Consider the following 18,376-nt stretch of genomic DNA (forward strand, 5'->3'; position numbering starts at 1 on the left):
TGAGTGTGGTGGCACATGGCTACAATCCCAGCTCCTCGGGAGGCTGTGGCTGGAGAATCACTTGAACTCGGGAGATGGAGGGTGCTGTGAGCCGAGATCATGCCACTGTACTCCAGCCTAGGTAACAGAGCTAGACTCTGTCTAAAACAAACAAACAAATAAACAAACAAAAAATCATGTATGTGCGTGTAACCAACTAAACACCCCATTTCTGAGATCAGAAGTCCTAAGGGCAGGAGCGGACACGCTGCCCTAGTCGAAGTCTTCACATGTTTATAAAGCAAGTCAAGGGCTTCTTACCATTTCTTTTGTTTTTTCAGTTTCAAGAAACTGACCAGATGCTTTAGAAATTCTCTTGTTACCATTGTGACTGATATTGCGATGTTTCTTTTCTTTTTTAAAGTACAGCAGAGAGCCCAGAGCTTCGTAGAAACTATGGTGGCAGCTCCCTGTGAGTGCCCACACCAAGGCGAGCTGCCGAGCTGCCCTCCCGCTCCCATCAGGCCACAGGCCCTCCATGGGTGGCCATGTGACAGTGCCTACTGCTCAGTACAGCCGGGGCATTCATTTGAGGACTCTGCACTTGTATCACATTCTTCTTGGTGCTTGTATACAGTCAGTGATTTGAAGGGGCACCAGTTCAGAGGGAGAAGTACTGAGCCCCAAGAGGTGTTTTTGTTCTGTTCTTTTATTTGAGACAGAGTCTCGCTCTGTCACCCAGGCTGGAGTGCAGTGGCACAATCTCGGCTCACGGCAGGCTCACTGCAACCTACGCCTCCCAGGTTCAAGTGAGTCTCCTGCCTCAGCCTCCCGAGTAGCTGGGATTACGGGTGCACGCCAAGACACCGAGCCAATTTGTGTATTTTCAGTAGAAACAGGGTTACACCTTGTTGGCCAGGCTGGTCTCAAACTCCTGACTTCAAGTGATCTGCCCACCTCAGCCTCCCAAAGTCCTGGGATTATAGGTGTGAACCACTGTGCCTGGCTTATTTTGTTTTTTAAATTGAGACAGGGTCTCCTTCTGTGGCCCAGGCTGGAGTGCAGCAGTGTGATCTCAGCTCACTGTAACCTCTGCCTCCCGAGCCCAGGTGATCCTTGCACCTCAGCCTCCCGAGTATAGCTGGGACTACAAATTCACGCCACCATGCCCAGCTTATTTTTGTTTTTTTTTGTTTTGTTTTACTTTTTCTTTTGGTAGAAACAGAGTTTCACCACGTTGGCCAGGCTAATCTCAAACATTTGGACTCAAGCAATCTGCCTGCCTTGGCCCCCCAAAGTACTAGGATTAGAGGTGTGAACCATGGCACCTGGACCAACCCAGAATGTTTTGTTTCTTGATTTCTCTTTTTTTTCTTTTTTGAGATGGAGTCTTGCTCTATCGCCCAGGCTGAAGTGCAGTGACGCGATCTTGGCTCACTGCAAGCTCCGCCTCCCAGGTTCACCCCATTCTCCTGCCTCAGCCTCCCCAGTAGCTGGGACTACAGGTGCCCACCACCATGCTGGGCTAATTTTTTGTATTTTCAGTAGAGACGGGGTTTCACCATGTTAGCCAGGATAGTCTCGATCTCCTGACCTCGTGATCAGGTCAGGATCCTCAGCCTCAGCCTCCCAAAGTGCTGGGATTACAGGCGTGAGCCACCGCGCCCAGCCCTTGTTTCTCTATTTCTAACATGGAAATGTCCAGCTCCAGGAATACATGCTACACTTAAAAAATTATATTCTGCTATAACTGTCATTAGCTTTTGTACTACATAAAAAATGAAGAATCCCAGAGTACCATGGCTGAACATGTTTCATGTGCTAAGAGTGACCATGGCGAGTCTGGGTGCTCATTCAGGTTGTTTAAAAAAAAAAAAAAAAAATCACCGGCCAGGCACGGTGGCTCAGCCTGTAATCCCGGCACTTTGGGAGGCTGAGGTGGATGGATCACCTGAGGTCATGAGTTCGAGACTGGCCTGGCCAACACAGTGAAACACCATCTCTACTAAAAATACAAAAATTAGCCAGGCATGCTGGTGTGCGCCTACAATCCCAGCTACTCAGAAAGCTGAGACAGGAGAATTGCTTGAACTCAGGAGGCAGAGGTTGCAGTGAACCAAGATCACGCCACTGCACTCCGGCCTGGGCGACAGAGCGAGACTCCATCTCCAAAAAAAAAAAAAAAAAAAAAAAAATCACCAATCAGGGGTGGAGGAGCTGACAGCCTCGAAAGAAAAGAGGCTTCTCTCCAGGATCACAAGATCTGGACTGGCCACCTACCCTGGCCCTGCATTTTCTAGAAACTAGACTCATCTGCTTCATGTCCAAGTTGGACCTTCACAAGGGAGTCAACGTTTACCTCATGCCTGCAGTTCTGTTGCAAGCAATGAGCCTGGGATCCTGAGAGTTGACCTGAGAAGCCTGGGAAATCCTAGATTTCTATAGATGCCAACACAACAGAGCAAAAAGAACAGCTCCCATACATCTGATGACACTAAGGTTCTCACTGCTGCTCTTAAATGCTATGGCAGAACAATGGTGTATAAAGCTCTTCCATGTGCCGGGCTTGGCTCTGAGCCCTCCACAAGGGAGACTGACTCTTCGGGACTTCACAACAACCTCGTGAGGTCGGGACTGTTATCCCCATTTTACAGACCAGAGCCTGTGATCACCAAGTTCCTGAGGGGCAGAGCCAGGGCTCAGCAAAGCAGCTGGCCCAGCGTTTATGATCTTTGCCATTATGTTATTCTGTGTCTCAAAACTGCTCGCACGGCTTCCCTGTGTGGGCACTACTCTAAGTGCCCAACACGGGCTGGCAAGGGACAGACCTCACGATGCCCCTGCAAGTAGAGATCTGGGTGGTACATGCTGAGTACTGGAGAAAAGATGAGCAGAGCCGCCAAGCCTCGCAGCAGGGCAGGGCCTGGATCCAGCCGTGAACCCCGACCTCTACCACAGCCTCTCGCTGCCAACATGCTCCAGGGCAGAGCACAGCAGTGCCTCCATGCAGGGGAGCCAGTGAAAGGGCACTGAATGCCACAGGGTGGCAGGGGCACAGCACCCACGGCCACTGGGGGTGACTCACCTTGTAGAGCTGGTGAAAGCCAAATGCGATGCCTGCCATGATGATGGCCAGGGCGCCGTAATCTCGCCATCGGGATCCTGCGGGGCCTACAGGCGGGGTAAGAGGAGGAGGGTTAGAAGACGCACATGGTGTCCTTCCCTGGGTGGGGGCCAGCACACGTGCCTCAGTGGCACAGTCTCCTCGCCTCCAACGATGGGCAAGTGGAACACTCTACCGCAGGAAGGCAGCACGTGATCATCACAACAGCAGCTCGGCGCCGTCCCCTCCTGTTCCCACTACCTCGACTGGGACACAAGGGATGCCAGTCACCCAACCCTGACTGCAGGCCGTGGGTGGAGGTATCTAGCAGTGAGCTGAGCCCCGAGTCGGGAGTCAGGTGGCAGAGGTGATCTGAAGACGGATGGCACGGTCTCTACCTCAGGAACAAAAGATCCAGAGAGGATAACATGAGTACATTTTGGGGAGCATAAATACACCCACATATGCCTACTACAGCTGGCGATAAGCTGGGAGCCACAGCAGAACCAAGCAGGGTATCAGCCAAGTGGAGAGGGGGACTGTGGTATGCTGGGTGGGGGCGCGGGGGTGGGCTGTGGTAAACTAGACCTCCCAGCCCTGCTCTCGCTTGGAGCCAGCGGAGAGAAAACACGAGTCTCCAAATGACTGAGGCTTCAGAGAGTGAGAACGCCTATCAAAAGGGATGGGGGTGGCAGGGGAGAGGGGCTGGGGGTGGCAGGGGAGAGGGGCTGGGGTCAGCAGGGCCTTGGAGGAGCCCTGAGGCCCTTGGGGGCTGGAGAGGAGCAAGCACAAAGGAGAGACGGTAGGTGCATGTGAACCAGGTGAGAACCCTGGGCCTGACTAAAGAGGAGAGCTGCTCTGGCCCAGAGGACCCCAAGAGCAGGGTGCTGGGGAGAACGGAGAGAAGCCAAGGAAGCTGCAGGTGCAGTGGAGGCTGGGGCGGGGCAGGAAAGAGGTGGAGAGGTGGTGCCAGGTGGACTGTGTGGTCAAGGAAGCCGAATATTCTTTCATAAGCAATGGGAGCCACTGGGGGACATGATTCAGGGAATGCCATGACCCTGAAGAGCAGCACTGGGGTGGCTCTGAGGATGGTCAGAAGTGGGGGCCGCAGAGGCAGAGGAGCTGGGGCGAGGCTGCTGCAAGGGTTCACGAGTTGGAGAGGGCCTGGGACCAGCACAGAGGGCAAGAAGGGAGTGGGGTGATGTCTCAGAACAGGCTGCTGCTGCTGTGAAGAGCAGCCAGTCTTCGTGGAGCAGCACCTGGCCCCTTTCTCTTCTCTTTATTTGTATTAAGTAAGTAATCTTTGTAGAGGTGGGCTCTTGCTATGTTGCCCAGCCTGGAGTGCAGTGGCGATTCACAGGCATGTTCCACCGCTTATCAGAATGGGAGTTTTGACTGGCTCCACTTCTGACCTCCTTAGGTGACCTCGTGGTCCCCTGCTCCAGGAGGTCACCATATTGATGCAGAACTTAGTGCAGAACCACCATCAGTACAGTGCCCCGCAGCCCGGAACTCCTGGACTCAAGGAATCCTCTCGCCTCAGCCTGCCAAGCGGATGGACTACAGGCGCGCAGCACCGCGCCCAGCCCTGATTCTCTAGCAGGGCACACAGCAAAGTGCCCTCATCCCAGGTGCGCAGCCCCGGCGCCTGGCCCCGATTCTCTTTAGCACGGCACATAGCAGAGTGCCCTTCTGGATGCAATTCCAGTTGACGTGGGGAGAGTTTCCACCTTCACTCTTTCCCATGTCCAGTTCACAAAGTGCTCCCATGTCCACGACCTCATCCGATCCTCCAAGGCACGCGGGACAGCCCTGTCTCCACTGCCAACACCTTTCTGGAGCTGCCATCTCCAGGCCACGTGGTGGGTGCTCTGCCTCCCTCCAAAGGATCTGTCATCAGGAGGGGCCTAGGTGGGACACAGACCACTGGGGAAGGCGAGCACAGCGCCAGTGGAGAGCTATCTGGGAGGCACCCCCACGGTGTGCTGCTCACTTGGGGGAAACGGGGAGAGGGAAAATCAGCAGCGTTCTAAACTCCGGGAAGGAGCGTCAAAACACGGCGGAGTGAGGCTGAAGGACTTGCTGCTTAAGAGACTTCCGCCCTCAGTTCTCACCTGTGCCTGTAAGTTTTCAGAGGTACCTTCCATGTCCTGGCGTTTTATGACCAGAGGGGAGGAGAAGGCCCGTTCCTTCTTTCAGCTCAGGGCAGGATGTGGCATGAGGGGGAACGGGCTGTGGCATGCAGCCCAACCAGGGGGATCCAAGTCGCAAAGACCTCCTAGTGGGCAAGGAGACACCCCCTCCCCCAGGCTGCGGAATGGCACTCTCAGGGGACAGAAACGTCCGGACTGGAGGGGCCTGGAGTCTCTCCGTGGCCACCAAACTCCCCCGCTGCCTGCAGATTCCACACGAGACTCCCTGGTATGTCCCAGCCCTGGAATCTCGATCCCAAAACTGTAATCAACATACGGCCTTTGCCTCAGTCCCCAACTCCCATTTCTGTTTGACACTTTTGAACAGGTAGCACGCATACAGTTGAGTCATCAAATAGCACAGGGCAGTTGTGGCAAAAAGGCTTCCCCCACCAACAGCCATTAGTAGTCTTACATTTATCCTTCCGGAGAGTTTGTGCGCACATCTAAGGTGGCACAGGATGCCTTCTCTTCCTTCACGTTTCCCCTTCTCTCAATCTTGTTTTTTACAGCTGTAGGATATTCCACTTCACCTGCCCTCTGATGGGCATCCACCTCATTTCCAACTTTCTACTATTGCACACAATGCTGCCATCAACAACGTGGACATGTGCCATCTCCCACACGGGGACACGCACCCCGTGAGCCTCAGAACTCCCAGAGGCTGGTCCCAGGGCGTGTGCATTTGCAGTTTTGAGAAATGCTGCCATGCTGCCTCCATGGGGCCGATAATTCACCCTCAGCCCCTGCGCAATGCCTGCTTCCCCGCGGCTGCGCCCACACAATGCGCGATTCAAACACAGATTCCTGCCAATACCACAGCAGGAAAGCAGAAGTTCACTCTAGTTCTAATTTGCATTGATCTCATTTTGAGTGAGGATTGAACATGTTTTCATCAGCATTTCCTTTTCGGTGTACTGTATGCTCTCCACTTTTCTACTTGATTTCTTTTCCCTTGTCACTTTAGAGAGACTTTTTATATAGCAGGGATATTAGCCCATTGTCTGTGATCTGCATCGCAAACATCTTCTCTGGTTTATTTTTCTTTTGACTCTGCTAATGGTGTTTTGTCGCATGCAGAGGTTTTTATACAAATTTATCAATCTATTCTTTTATGGGTTCCGGGATTTGTGTTAACGGTTAGTAAGGACTTCCCCACTCCCTTCCCAGGCTGTGCAGTGATACCTGGTGTCTAAGAAACTGCTATGGGAAGGGGACAGTGCTGCTTTGCTGATGGTGGACACCCCCACCTGACACGAATCACCTCTCGTTACACAGGGAGCTCTGAGACCACTGAGGCAAACAGATCTTTCACCTTGACCCCAAGGAGTCAGGCACTTGGAGTCCCGGTCAGGTGTCTCTTCTGTCTCCCCTCTTCTAGCCAGCTTTGCTTGGCGCTCCAGATACAAAACCTGACATCTAGTGCAAGTCCATTTTCAGGAGGAAAAAGTGAAGACAGAGCAACCTGGCCACTCCGCTCTCTCAGAGTCCCTGCTCAGGAGGGCTTTCATCCATACCCGGAACATCCCTCCATGCAGCCAAAATCCTCAGGCAGAACAAGTGCAGAACAGGGCCCACGGCCCAAATACCATATTCACCACTGATTTCTCAGACACCACAAAGCCTCTTGCAAGAAAGCAGCTGTGACTGGGCTGAAAGCTTGACCAGCACCTGGAATTTGCTGGATTCCTCCACTCGCCTGCAAACATCCCGCCATGAGGAGGACAGCCTTCTCTGGGGCCCTCTGGGCTGCCGACACTAAGCAGATGCTGGCTGTGCGGGATGAGGACCAGGACCCTCCGACAGCTGCCCCGCTTTCCAGAGCTCTGAGCAATTCCAGCCCCAAGAAACACCTGTGGTCCCTGCAGCCTCACCCTTCACCCCTCACCACTCCTCGTTCTGCTATGCTCACGTTAAGAACATTTTATTGCCCCCTGGTTTTCATTATTAATGAAAAGGGACCAGAATGATCTTTCCTAAAGTTCAGAGAGTCTATAAAGACAAGAAGCTGAAATGCCATTTTACTCGTTTTGGAGATGTGTGATACAATTCTGTCTTGTGGCAAAATGAAAAAAGTGAAAAACTCAGCTAGAGATGACTCCTACCTGCTGTGTGGCTCTCAGAGCGTAACAGACCAGGCTACTGCAAAAACATCAGCATGGTCCACACTAGCTCAAACTCCCAGCCACGACCACCTCGAGTCCTGCCCCTCCCCCTCCAGAGTCTATTTTTTCCAAGTCCAGTGCAGAGCCCGCGAGGAAACTGAGAGTAGCGCACCTGGGAGCATACCTCCCCGCCACCAGGCTCCCTGAATGTCCGGAGGTATAAAGACAAGGGCAGAAGACGGGGCAGTCACTCTTCTCTAGCTGGGAAGAAAAGAAAGAGAATGAGTGGGCTTTTTAAATGCTTCAACTCTCCACTCTGGAAGCAGGGACCCGCCTCCCATGCAGACAAGGCAGACAAGGTGGCAAGTGGGCAACAAGCCTGGGGTCAGAAATCCTGGTGCCACCACCAGCCAGGGGGGTTCCAAGGACATTTTTCTCTTCTTATCAAGCACTGACTGAAGGGGGCAGGGCTTTGCTAGCCCCAGAGAACCCAAGAACAGGAGATATGTTAACTCTCACTCAGAGTCCAGCTGTCTAAGAACTGGCGCTCTAGCTGCGTGGCAGGGGTCCCTCACCAGTACCACAGCCCTGGCATCTCTGTGAAGGCTGAAGAGACGGGCATCTGGCGGCAATCCTCATCCTGCACACCTGGGCCTTCCTGGGACTGCCTCTACGTTGTGGCCCTGTGGACTGCAATGTGGTCAGGGGACAAACTGCTATAGAGCAAAGGGCATGGAGCTCTTTGAAACTCAACCTTCCAAGATTCCACGAACTACCTTAAGCTCTGCCCGGCTCCATGGAGGTCAGCCTGCGCAAAGGCTCCAGTTTGGGTAAAACCACGGTAGAGAGCGGGGGCAGGAGAGGTGCATCCCCACAGCTAACTATTCACTGAAAACCAACAAAACCAACATGACTCTGTTTCTTTATACCTCCACCAACCAAATTCTCACCTAACAGGTGAGAACAAGCATTGTCAACTAAAAACACATGCACAGGACGGGGACTTGTGCATATAACATGACAGTGTTGGGCCTGAAACCTGCAAGTCACAGACTGATCCACACCATGGAAATCCTGCAATCCAGTAAAGGTTCATTGGCAACACAGAGCTGAAAGCTGTCACGGAACCATCGTGCCGAGACAACAGGCACTCCAGTGATGTGCTGGCTGACAAGAGGGAGAGAACTATCATGTCCTTGGGGAGGCTGGCAGCCCAAGCATGGGCAAGGCAGTGGCAGAAACGGGGCCAGCCCATTGAGGTCGCCTCCAGGTTCATCAGGTTTGGAGCCTCCATACAGCACTGTCTCTAGCTTCTCATATCAGCCGATCAGCTTCGCTCAGAAGCCACCCTGAAAATTAAATGACAAGACAAACTCACTCCCAGTAAGGTCCTGGAGTAAAGCCAGCCCACCAAATCAGTGCTTGCTACAGCACAGAGGTGGAGAGCACATGTGGGGAGAGACGGGGAACCTGGCTGGGTTGAGAAGGGCTGGCTACAGCTTGGGGGCAGGGTGGGCCCTGGCCCGCATCCATGGCTGTGGATGGCCGGTGGTGGGCAGAAAGACAGGCCCAGAGAGCAGCAACACAAACAGATAGTCTCTGCTCTGAAGAGAAGGACCTGGCAGCCTGAATGGCAAAAGGCACCACAGTAGCCCAAAGGTAGTCGTGTTGGAAAATGCAAAGCCTGTGTTTACACGTACATCCCGTGAAAGACAATCTTTTCCACTTTTCATAGCTACAATGCTATTAGCAGTGTCATCTTTAGGCAGGAAGGACACTGAGAGGCCTATCTATATCCCCTCTCCATAGATTAAAAAATATGAGCTCTAATTAAGCTGTTACGAATTCAGAAGAGTCCAGAAATAGACCCATGCTTACATGGTCAACTGATTTTTGATAAAGAGGCCAAGGTAGCTCTATGGGGAAAGGATAATTTTTGTAACAGCCATGCTGAACAACTGGATACACATAGGAAAAAAAAATGAACTTTGACTCTCACCTTAGACCATACACAAAAATTAACTCAAAATGGGTCACACCTAAATAAGAAAGCAAAAACTATAAAACTTCTGTAAGAAAACAGAAAGCATACAAGAAAATCTGGACAAAAACATCTTACGATATAAGAAGCATGAACCAAAAAGGAAAAAAAATGATCAAATGACACCATCAAAATTTAAAGCTTTTGCTTTTCGAAAGGTACTGTCAAGAAAATGAAGAGACAAGCCATAGGCTGGGAGAAAATATCTGCCAAACATATATTTGACAAAGGACTTGTAACTAGAATATATAAAGAGCTCTGACAATTCAATAATAAACAGACAAAGTGGCTTTTAAAATGGGCACAAGATTGGAAAAGACTCTTTACAAAAGAGACATGAATGGCTAATAAGTACATGAGAATCTGCTTCGTGTCATTAGTCATTAGGGAAATCCAAATTAAAAGTGCTGTACAATAAGGTTCTATTACATACACATTAGAATCGCTAAGCTCAGAAATGACACTATCGGGTGTTGCCAAAGATACGGAGCAACTGAAACTCTTACATATTGCTGAGGGGGAGACAAATGCTACAACCATTTTGAGAAATAGTTTGACAGTTTCTTCTAAAGTTAAACATGGACCTAACATGTGACTAAGCCATTCCACTCCTAGGAAACGAAAAGTATAAGTGTACATAAAGATTTATACATCAATGTTCACAGCAACTTTACTCACAATAGCCCCAAACTGGGAGTAAGCCAGATGACTACCAACTGGTCAACAGATAAAGAAACGGTGGTACATGGAGCAACAAAAGTTAGCACTATAGTCAGTTGGCCAATCCTACTTTAGCCTATTTTTATACAGCCATGAGCTAAGAATGGTTATTAATTTTTTTTTATTTTTTGGGGGGACAGTCTCATTCTGTCACCCAAGCTGGAGTGCCATGGTGCAACCTCCACCTCCTGGGTTCAAGTGATTCTCCTGCCTCAGCCTCCCAAGTAGCTGGGACTACAGGCATGCCACCATGCTCAGCTAACTTTTGTATTTTTAGTAGAGACAGGGTTTCACCATGTTGGCCAGGCCAGCCTCAAACTCCAGACCTTAAGTGATCCACCCACCTCACCTCCCAAAATGCTGGGATTACAGGTGTGAGTCACTGCACCCAGTCTGGTTATTAAATTTTTAAAGAATTGTGGTTGTGGGAAAGGGAGAACAGGAAGAGGAAGAAGGAGGAGAAAGAGGAAAAAGGATGGAGGGAGAAGAGGAAAAGGTGAGACAGAAAACATGTGACAGAGACATATGTGGCTCACAAAGTCTAAAATACACCCCTTTAAAGAAAAAGTCCAGGCAGTGGCTCACGCCTGTAATCCCAGCACTTTGGGAGGCCAAGGCGGACAGATCACCTGAGGTCAGGACGTCAGGAGTTCGAGACCAGCTTGAACAACATGGAGAAACCTTGTCTCTACTAAAAATACAAAATTATCCAAGCGTCGTAGCACATGCCTGTAATCCCAGCTACTTGGGAGGCTGAGGCAGGAGAATTGTTTGAACCCGGGAAGCAGAGGTTATGGTGAGCCGAGATCATGCCATTACACTCCAGCCTGGGCAACAAAAGTGAAACTCCATCTCAAAAAAAAAAAAAGAAAAAGAAAAAGAAAGTCCACTGACCTCTGGAATACAACTCAGCAATGAAAATGAACTCTCTCTCTCTCTCTCTCTGTATATATATATATGTAAAGTTATATATATCTGTGTATAATAGATATAAATATATAATATACTCTGGGCAAGAGAGTAAGATGGTGTCTCCAAAAAACTAACACTATAAAACTTCCCAGAAGACAATATAGGAGAAAGTCTCTTCAACCTTGGGGTAGACAAAGGTTTCTCAAGATGTAAAAACCATGAATCATAATCATCAGATAGACATAAATAGTTCATTCCTTTTATATGTATTTGGAAAATACCTATTACACATATTTACATAATATAGAAATACATATATACAAACTATATACGAATATAATTATATGTATTTATATAAATATGTATATATACATGCGTATGTATATAAAAGCATGAATCAATCTCAAAACCATTATGCTATGGTAAAGACACCAGACACAAAAGTCCGCATACTCTATGTTTCCATTTATACGAAATATTTATTTATTTATTTATTTATTTATTTATTTATTTTTGAGGCAGAGCCTCACTCTGTCACCCAGGCTGGAGTACAATGGCGCAATCTCAGCTCACTGCAACCTCCGCCTCCAGGGTTCATGGGATTCTCCTGCCTCATCCTCCCGAGTAGCTGGGATTACAGGCGCCCGCCACCACAACCGGCTAATTTTTGTACTTTTAGTAGAGAGTACAAAAAAAAAAAAAAAAAAGATGAGAAGACCAACTGTTGAGGATATGTAGCAACTAGAACTCTCAAACATTGCTGGTGGGAAGGTAAAATGATGCAACCACTCCAGAAAACAGTTTAGCAGCTTCTTATAAAGTTAAACAATACACTTAACGTATAAACCAGCAATTCTACTTCTAGGTGCTCACCCAAGAGAAATAAAAACATACAAAGACTTGTATACGAATGTTCACAGAAGTTTTATTCGTAATAGCTCAAAGCTGGAATCAACCCAAAGTCCATCAACTGGTGAATGGATAAACAAACTGTGGTGCATCCATACAACGGAACACCACCCACCCAGGGATAAAACGGAAAAAGCTTCGGATGGGTACGGCAATTTGGGTGAGTCTCAGCAACATTACACTGAGCAGAAAAACAACAACAACAGAAAACCAGAAACAAAAGAGCACACACTGTATGATTCCATTTATATTAAAAAAAAAAACCTCTAGGAAAAAATCTAATAGGTAGTAACAGAAAGTAGATCAGTGGTTGCCCTCAAGCCAGGATCAAGGAGGGGTGGACCGACTGGAAATGGGACACAAGGGAACCTTTCAGGGTATTGGAAATGTTCTATCATGGTGATGGTTATATGGAAATGTACACTTACCAAAACTCAAATTGTACAATTAAAATGGGTGCATTTTATTTTAGGTAAGTTACATCTCAATAAGACTGACTTTTAAAAAATAAAATCCATTCAGAATTTAAAAAAAAAAAAAAAGCTATAGGAAGTCAGGAGTGCTTGGGAACACTACCCAGTGGTGTAGGCTCTAAGTTTTTTCTCTGCACAGCTTGCAGCTGGGACCAAGAGAAGAAGCCAGACCTAAGAATTCTAATGCAACTTTAAAACATGTACCCTGTAATATCTGATACACACAAAAGAATATAACACTGATTTAAGTTATAAGAACAGGAATACAATGAGTAATTCTAAACCTGCCTGATTTACTAGCTAAAACTTTCCAGACACCACTGAAGCTAGCCATGTGTTCCTCCCCAGCCCAGAGGTAACCATTATCCTAAACCTAGTGTTTATCAGAACTCAAACCTCCTATGGGATATGGAAAGCTGAGGACATGTGCTTCCGAAATCAGGACTACATTTCAGCTTTACTCGCAGGCAAGGATGGCTGTGCAAGATCCAGCCAATGGGGAGGAAGTGGAAGTGACGTCGGCAATTTCCAAGAGGCGTCCTTAGAAGCCAGCCTGCCCTTTTCCTGCCTTCTCCCTGCTCTCGCTGGCTGGACAGCAGGTGGGATAGCTGGAGCTGAAGCATTCACACTGCACCACGAGACGGATGCCAGTCAGTCAGAAATGCAGAGCAGTGAGGCAGAGCAGAGTCCCTGCAGACCACAGAGCCTCCTGGCAGCCTGGGTCGCCTACATTTATGTAATAGAGAAAAATTCTTCTATTTATTTAAGCCACTCTTTTTCGGAGTTTTCTGTCACCTGTAGCAGAATTTTTTTTTCTTTTTTTTTGAGACGGAGTCTCGCTCTGTCGCCCAGGCTGGAGTGCAGTGGCCGGATCTCAGCTCACTGCAAGCTCCGCCTCCCGGGTTTACGCCATTCTCCTGCCTCAGCCTCCCGAGTAGCTGGGACTACAGGCGACCGCCACCTCGCCCGGCTAGTTTTTTGTATTTTTTTTGGTAGAGACGGGGTTTCACCGTGTTAGCCAGGATGGTCTCGATCGCTTGACCTCGTGATCCGCCCGTCTCGGCCTCCCAAAGTGCTGGGATTACAGGCTTGAGCCACCGCGCCCGGCCTGTAGCAGCATTTTCTAAAACGAATACACTGTCAGCACAGCCAGAATCCTAACTGCCATCAACACCAAAGACTTTTAATGGTCCAAGAAACCTAAGGAAAGGATTGCTTCATTTCAGTTCCTTCCCGTGATACTTGCCCTCTTCAACATCCGCAAATGGCATTTATCCGGCCCCTACATGGCACCACACCAGGCAGAACACACAGCAACAAAAAGGAGAGGCTGCTTGCTAATCCAAACCGGCACCACGGACAAAAGAAAACACAATTTCCTCAACATTAGAGAAATACTTTCTTCATATACAAACCAGTAACTTACAGGTAGCAAAAAGAGAGATTTGTCTGCTAAACTAGAAGAGAAAGAAATGGAAGCATGAGAGAGAAATGGAAGAGACAGAGAGAGGTGGAGGTGACATTTGCTATTTTGCTTTCTGATGGGAACACGGAGGCTGCCCATGCATGTTTTCTGTTTACTGTCACCTCCGTATCATTTACGCGCAGGCCACCCTGGCCCTGGACCTTTGCTGTTCCCTCTCCATAGTAATGCCTTCCTTGACGCCTTGGGTCTGCCTTATGGCTGACTGATCTTCAAAGCCAGTTCAAGTCCTGCCCCTTCCAGAAAGCCTTGCCTAAGACTAGCATTCTGGGAATTTCCTTTGTTCTCAAATTCTGAAAGCTCTCAACATTCTCACCATGCAAGGTGACATGGGATGGTCTTCCCTGCCTTTCTCCAAGCAATGGAGGGCTTCCTTCTAGGATGAACAGCAGCTCCTGAAGGCAGGTCCCATCCCCTACTTCTTCCATAGCCCTCCCAGAGCAGTCTGTACCAGCTGAGCTCACACACCACATCACGGACCGGTCATCAGGGCAGCTCGCCCACATGACAGCCCTTCCATTCTCCAGCACGTTTCCACCCCTGTTTATCCATTCCACAAGCATTTCTAGAATACCTGCTCAGTCAGAGCCTCAGGCCACTAGATTTTTTTTAAGCCTCAGAACTCACAGTTTAGTAGGGGAGACACTGGTATAAATGTTTAAGTACAGTGGGGCGGGGTGGGGAGTCTAGGGGCCTGCGGGGAGCTTCCCTCCAAGTCAGAATGGAGGCACTGGAAAGACTCCCTGGAGGAGTCAGTGTTGGCCCAACCCTGAAGAACAGCAATGAGCACACAGGGTGGGCATTACAGGCTTGGCACAGGAACAATAACCTCCGGCCGATGTCCCCCCCCCAATGTCTCCCCTAACTAACCTCATGGCACCTGCCGAGATGACACAAATAATTTTAATATTAGTCTAAGAATAAAATGGCCAAATAGGTAGTATGGCCACAAAAATAATTAGATGATGTACTTCAAAGTAAAACATCACTGTGCTTTTGGCTGTCCTCTGTCGGGGTTGACAGAACCACCCTTTCTCCAGCTATTTCTTCTGACTCTCTCATCCCATGCTCCAGCCACTCTGAACAACCCAGAGTTTCTTTCTTTCGTTTTGGTTTTTTAGAGACAGGGCCTTGCTCTGGCACCCAGGCTGGAGTGCAGTGGTACAATCATGGTTCACTGCGGACTCAACCTCCTGGGCTCAAGCAATCCTCCCACCTCAGCCTCCCAAGTACATGCACCACCATGCCTGGCTACTTTTGGTTTTAAAATTTTTTTCAAAGAGATGGCATCTCACTGTGTTGCCCAGGCTGGTCTTGAACTCCTTCAAAGTGCTCCTCCCATCTTCAAAGTGCTCCTCCCATCTCAGACTCCCAAAGATTTGGGATTACAGGCGCCGCATCCAACAACCTGGAATTTCTTAAATTCATCAGTTTCACATCTATGTGCTTTTGTGTTAGCCTGGAATGCTCTTGTCTATCCTGTCTGATCACTGAACCAATCAGCCTGCCACATCCAGTTAGACATCTACTCTCTGAAGCTTCTCATCACCTCTTCTGTGTCACCGTCTTCACCGGGGTCACCTGACAGGCTCTGCTGTGTTGGCCTAACCGTCTTTCCTACCAGACAGGAGCAACCAGAGAGAGTGACCAGGCCTTGTTAATCTCTTTAGCCCAGGGGTCTGGCACACAGTAGGCATTCAATAACAATGCTTGCTCAGTGAATTAAGATAATCACAGATAAGTTTATGTTACTACACAGGGCTATAAAAAAAGTAAACAGAGGAATAACTCACTCTCTCTCAGGATTTCTAATCAAATGGTTCAAAACCTTTCACGGGCCTCAGACACTGACATCCTATTTTAAGAAGAGGCAACTGAAGCTCTAGTTCGTCTTTGAAGGGGCTTAAATTGTTTTATCAAAGACAGTGGAGGGAAAATGTTCAAATCTAAGAAGAAATTATTACCCTACAAAATTTACACTGGTCCTGTTTATATCTCAAAGCTTCTTGTCTCTCTGGGAGGAAGAAGACAAATCAGCTTGGCGTGAATCAATCAACCAGCATTTATCAGGCGTCTGCTCAGGACTTGGCTGGGCCTGCACCTATACAAATGCACTGACGCCTGATGTAAAGTCAGACAAGAAGAAACCAAAATGAGAAATGGAGAAAGTCAAATCTTCCCTCGAATCACAGCCTGACTTCTCCTGAACTGTACCAACGTTCTTCTAACTCCCGAGAACACTGGTTTATGCTCACACCAGGTGACACCAAGCTTCCCCTTGGTGCCAACCTCCTATCACTTTCACAAAAGCCTTCCCTGACTCTAGCCCACCTTAATTCTTCTCTTTTCTGCATTTCAGAATTTCAGAATTTCTTGTCTGTATAATTAATTTTGGCATTAAATCACAACATCTTATATTATTATCCTTTTCTGAAGAGTTTATCTAATCTTTCCCAAAGAGCTGGCAAGATGCTTAAAGATCAGGTTTTGGATCTCTCGCATGATACCGTACTGAGCGTATAGTAGATGGTTAATAAAAATACTGAGAAATTGAACTGTTACTATTCGGGCAGGTCTCTACATTCTCTCTGCCAACACTGGCATTTGCTAACATCTCAAAGTCAACCACATTCACCAAAGAACAGAGATGCCAAAAGAGGCATCCAGTGGCACACCTGCCACTGAGCAGGTGGGCCAGCAAGTTCAAAGGTAAAGAGCACTGGGCTCCCTGGGGTGGTCTTGGAAAAGCTGCCCTACCCTGAGACCTGAGTGTTTGGGGCTAGGCCCAGGGGATCCCATTTTCTAGGCTTGGGCTCAGAGATGGAATGTCCGTAAAAAGCCAAGAAATGGGAAGGAAAGGGCTGCTGGGGATCTAGATGTAAAATCGGCAGGAACACACATGAACGGAGGCCATAAATCCCTCCCAGACGCAGACAATGCCTCAGTGATAAGCATGCAGATTGCGCACCTAGTTCAGAAACTCCCCTGAGTTTGCTTGTAATTAAGGGGGTAAGAAAGGTAAAAAAAATATATAAACCCAATTAATCATTTAAATATTTAAAGTCAGATTTTTCCCTCACTCCAGGATTAGTATATTTCATAACGCCAGCAGCAGACAGCCCTGGTTTTTACTGGGGTTCATTTTAGAGCATGTTTAAACTAGTCAGATTGAGTGATGCTTCCAGCAACTAATCGCATGTCAAATAAAAGATATTTTATGTAATAAATTACCGCTACAAGTAATTCAAATGTCATTTATCAGTTTTATTATCAGTCAGGCAAAGTCTTGTTTCTCTATATTAATCAAAATCAAGCTTTTTTTTTTTTAAGCAGTTTTGACACCTCTTGGCAAAAGTACAGAAGTGAAGAGGTAGAGTGACCCCCGGAGCTGAGAAGAGCAGTGTAACGGAACGAGAAGAATGAAGCTCAATGACGACAACTAAAAACTTCAGGTGTTTAAAATGATCATTACCATTGTTTTTACACTAGTGTCAAAGCAGGAAGGAGTCTGTGTCTAAGAACATGTATCTTATTTTTAGGGCTGGGAGGCTCTTAAAAATATTCCTACCTAAATACCTCAACATGTAATGCTTTTTCTCAGAACCATCTGGACATGAGAATGATTTAAATGACTGAACTGCCCCTCCCCATCCCATTCTTTTGCCTCTTTCAGAAAGACTAGCAGTTTAACCCTTTGTGTCTATGGAAAGTAGGTGAACACATGACGTTTTAGGCCAACTCTGTGATCAACCAGAACAATTTGTTCTGAGTAAGAAGTTTCCAAGTAGCCGAGAGACCTGTCCTGTGTTAAGCCACTGGAGGAAACAGCTGGAATAGAACAGATGTGCATCTTAGAAAATTCTGCACCCCAGCTGCCACTGCCTATCATCAACAAATCCCATTACATGGCTGGGCCCAGGGACACAACTAAAGAAAAAGTGTGGAGACTCAGCCTTTGGCTAAAAAGAAGCACCTAAAGTCAGCTTAGGACCCAAAGCAACTACAATGGATTCGAAAAAATGCTGGCCAGGAAGGAGAAAGGAGCCCCAAGCTGACAAGTCACAAGTGCTAACACAGTAGCCCGAATACAGAACAAGGCTCACCACTCCCTGCAGTGGGTCACCCAGGCAAGGCACTGACAGACTGACACACTTGAGCACACACTCCCTGGCCTCCCCCATTCAGCCTTGTGTGGACAGCCAAAGGAGGAGATTTCTAAATAAGATCTGTAACACTGACAGCAGATTCCAACCCACTGGCTGGCTCTTCAGCAAGTCTGGAGAAGAGAAGGCCTTTTTGGCTCTACCGCCAAGATCACACCTGCCTGGCTGCAGCTAAGCTGGATGAAAGGAGTGCTGAGGTGAGGGAAAGAAGGTAGCTTCAGACCAGGTACTGGGGGATCAAAACAAATCTGTCATTTTAAAATATGCCTTTTGAAATCTGATATCTAACAATTTTT

At 48.1% G+C, this 18,376-nt stretch overlaps 1 protein-coding gene across 3 annotated transcripts in view; it reads right to left on the bottom strand.

The window, feature by feature from the left end:
• The window catches only part of PEX14 (peroxisomal biogenesis factor 14), a 160,939-nt gene that overhangs the window by 9,261 nt on the left and 133,302 nt on the right, over positions 1-18,376 (bottom strand). For all 3 annotated transcript variants that reach the window (XM_010364160.2, XM_030941702.1, XM_030941701.1), the window contains one exon: positions 3,065-3,150. In XM_010364160.2, coding sequence (XP_010362462.1) covers positions 3,065-3,150 — 86 coding nt within the window. The remainder of the gene's footprint in view (positions 1-3,064; positions 3,151-18,376) is intronic.

Source organism: Rhinopithecus roxellana, chromosome 12 (genome assembly GCF_007565055.1).
Source record: "Rhinopithecus roxellana isolate Shanxi Qingling chromosome 12, ASM756505v1, whole genome shotgun sequence".
Classification (NCBI taxonomy): Eukaryota; Metazoa; Chordata; class Mammalia; order Primates; family Cercopithecidae; genus Rhinopithecus; species Rhinopithecus roxellana.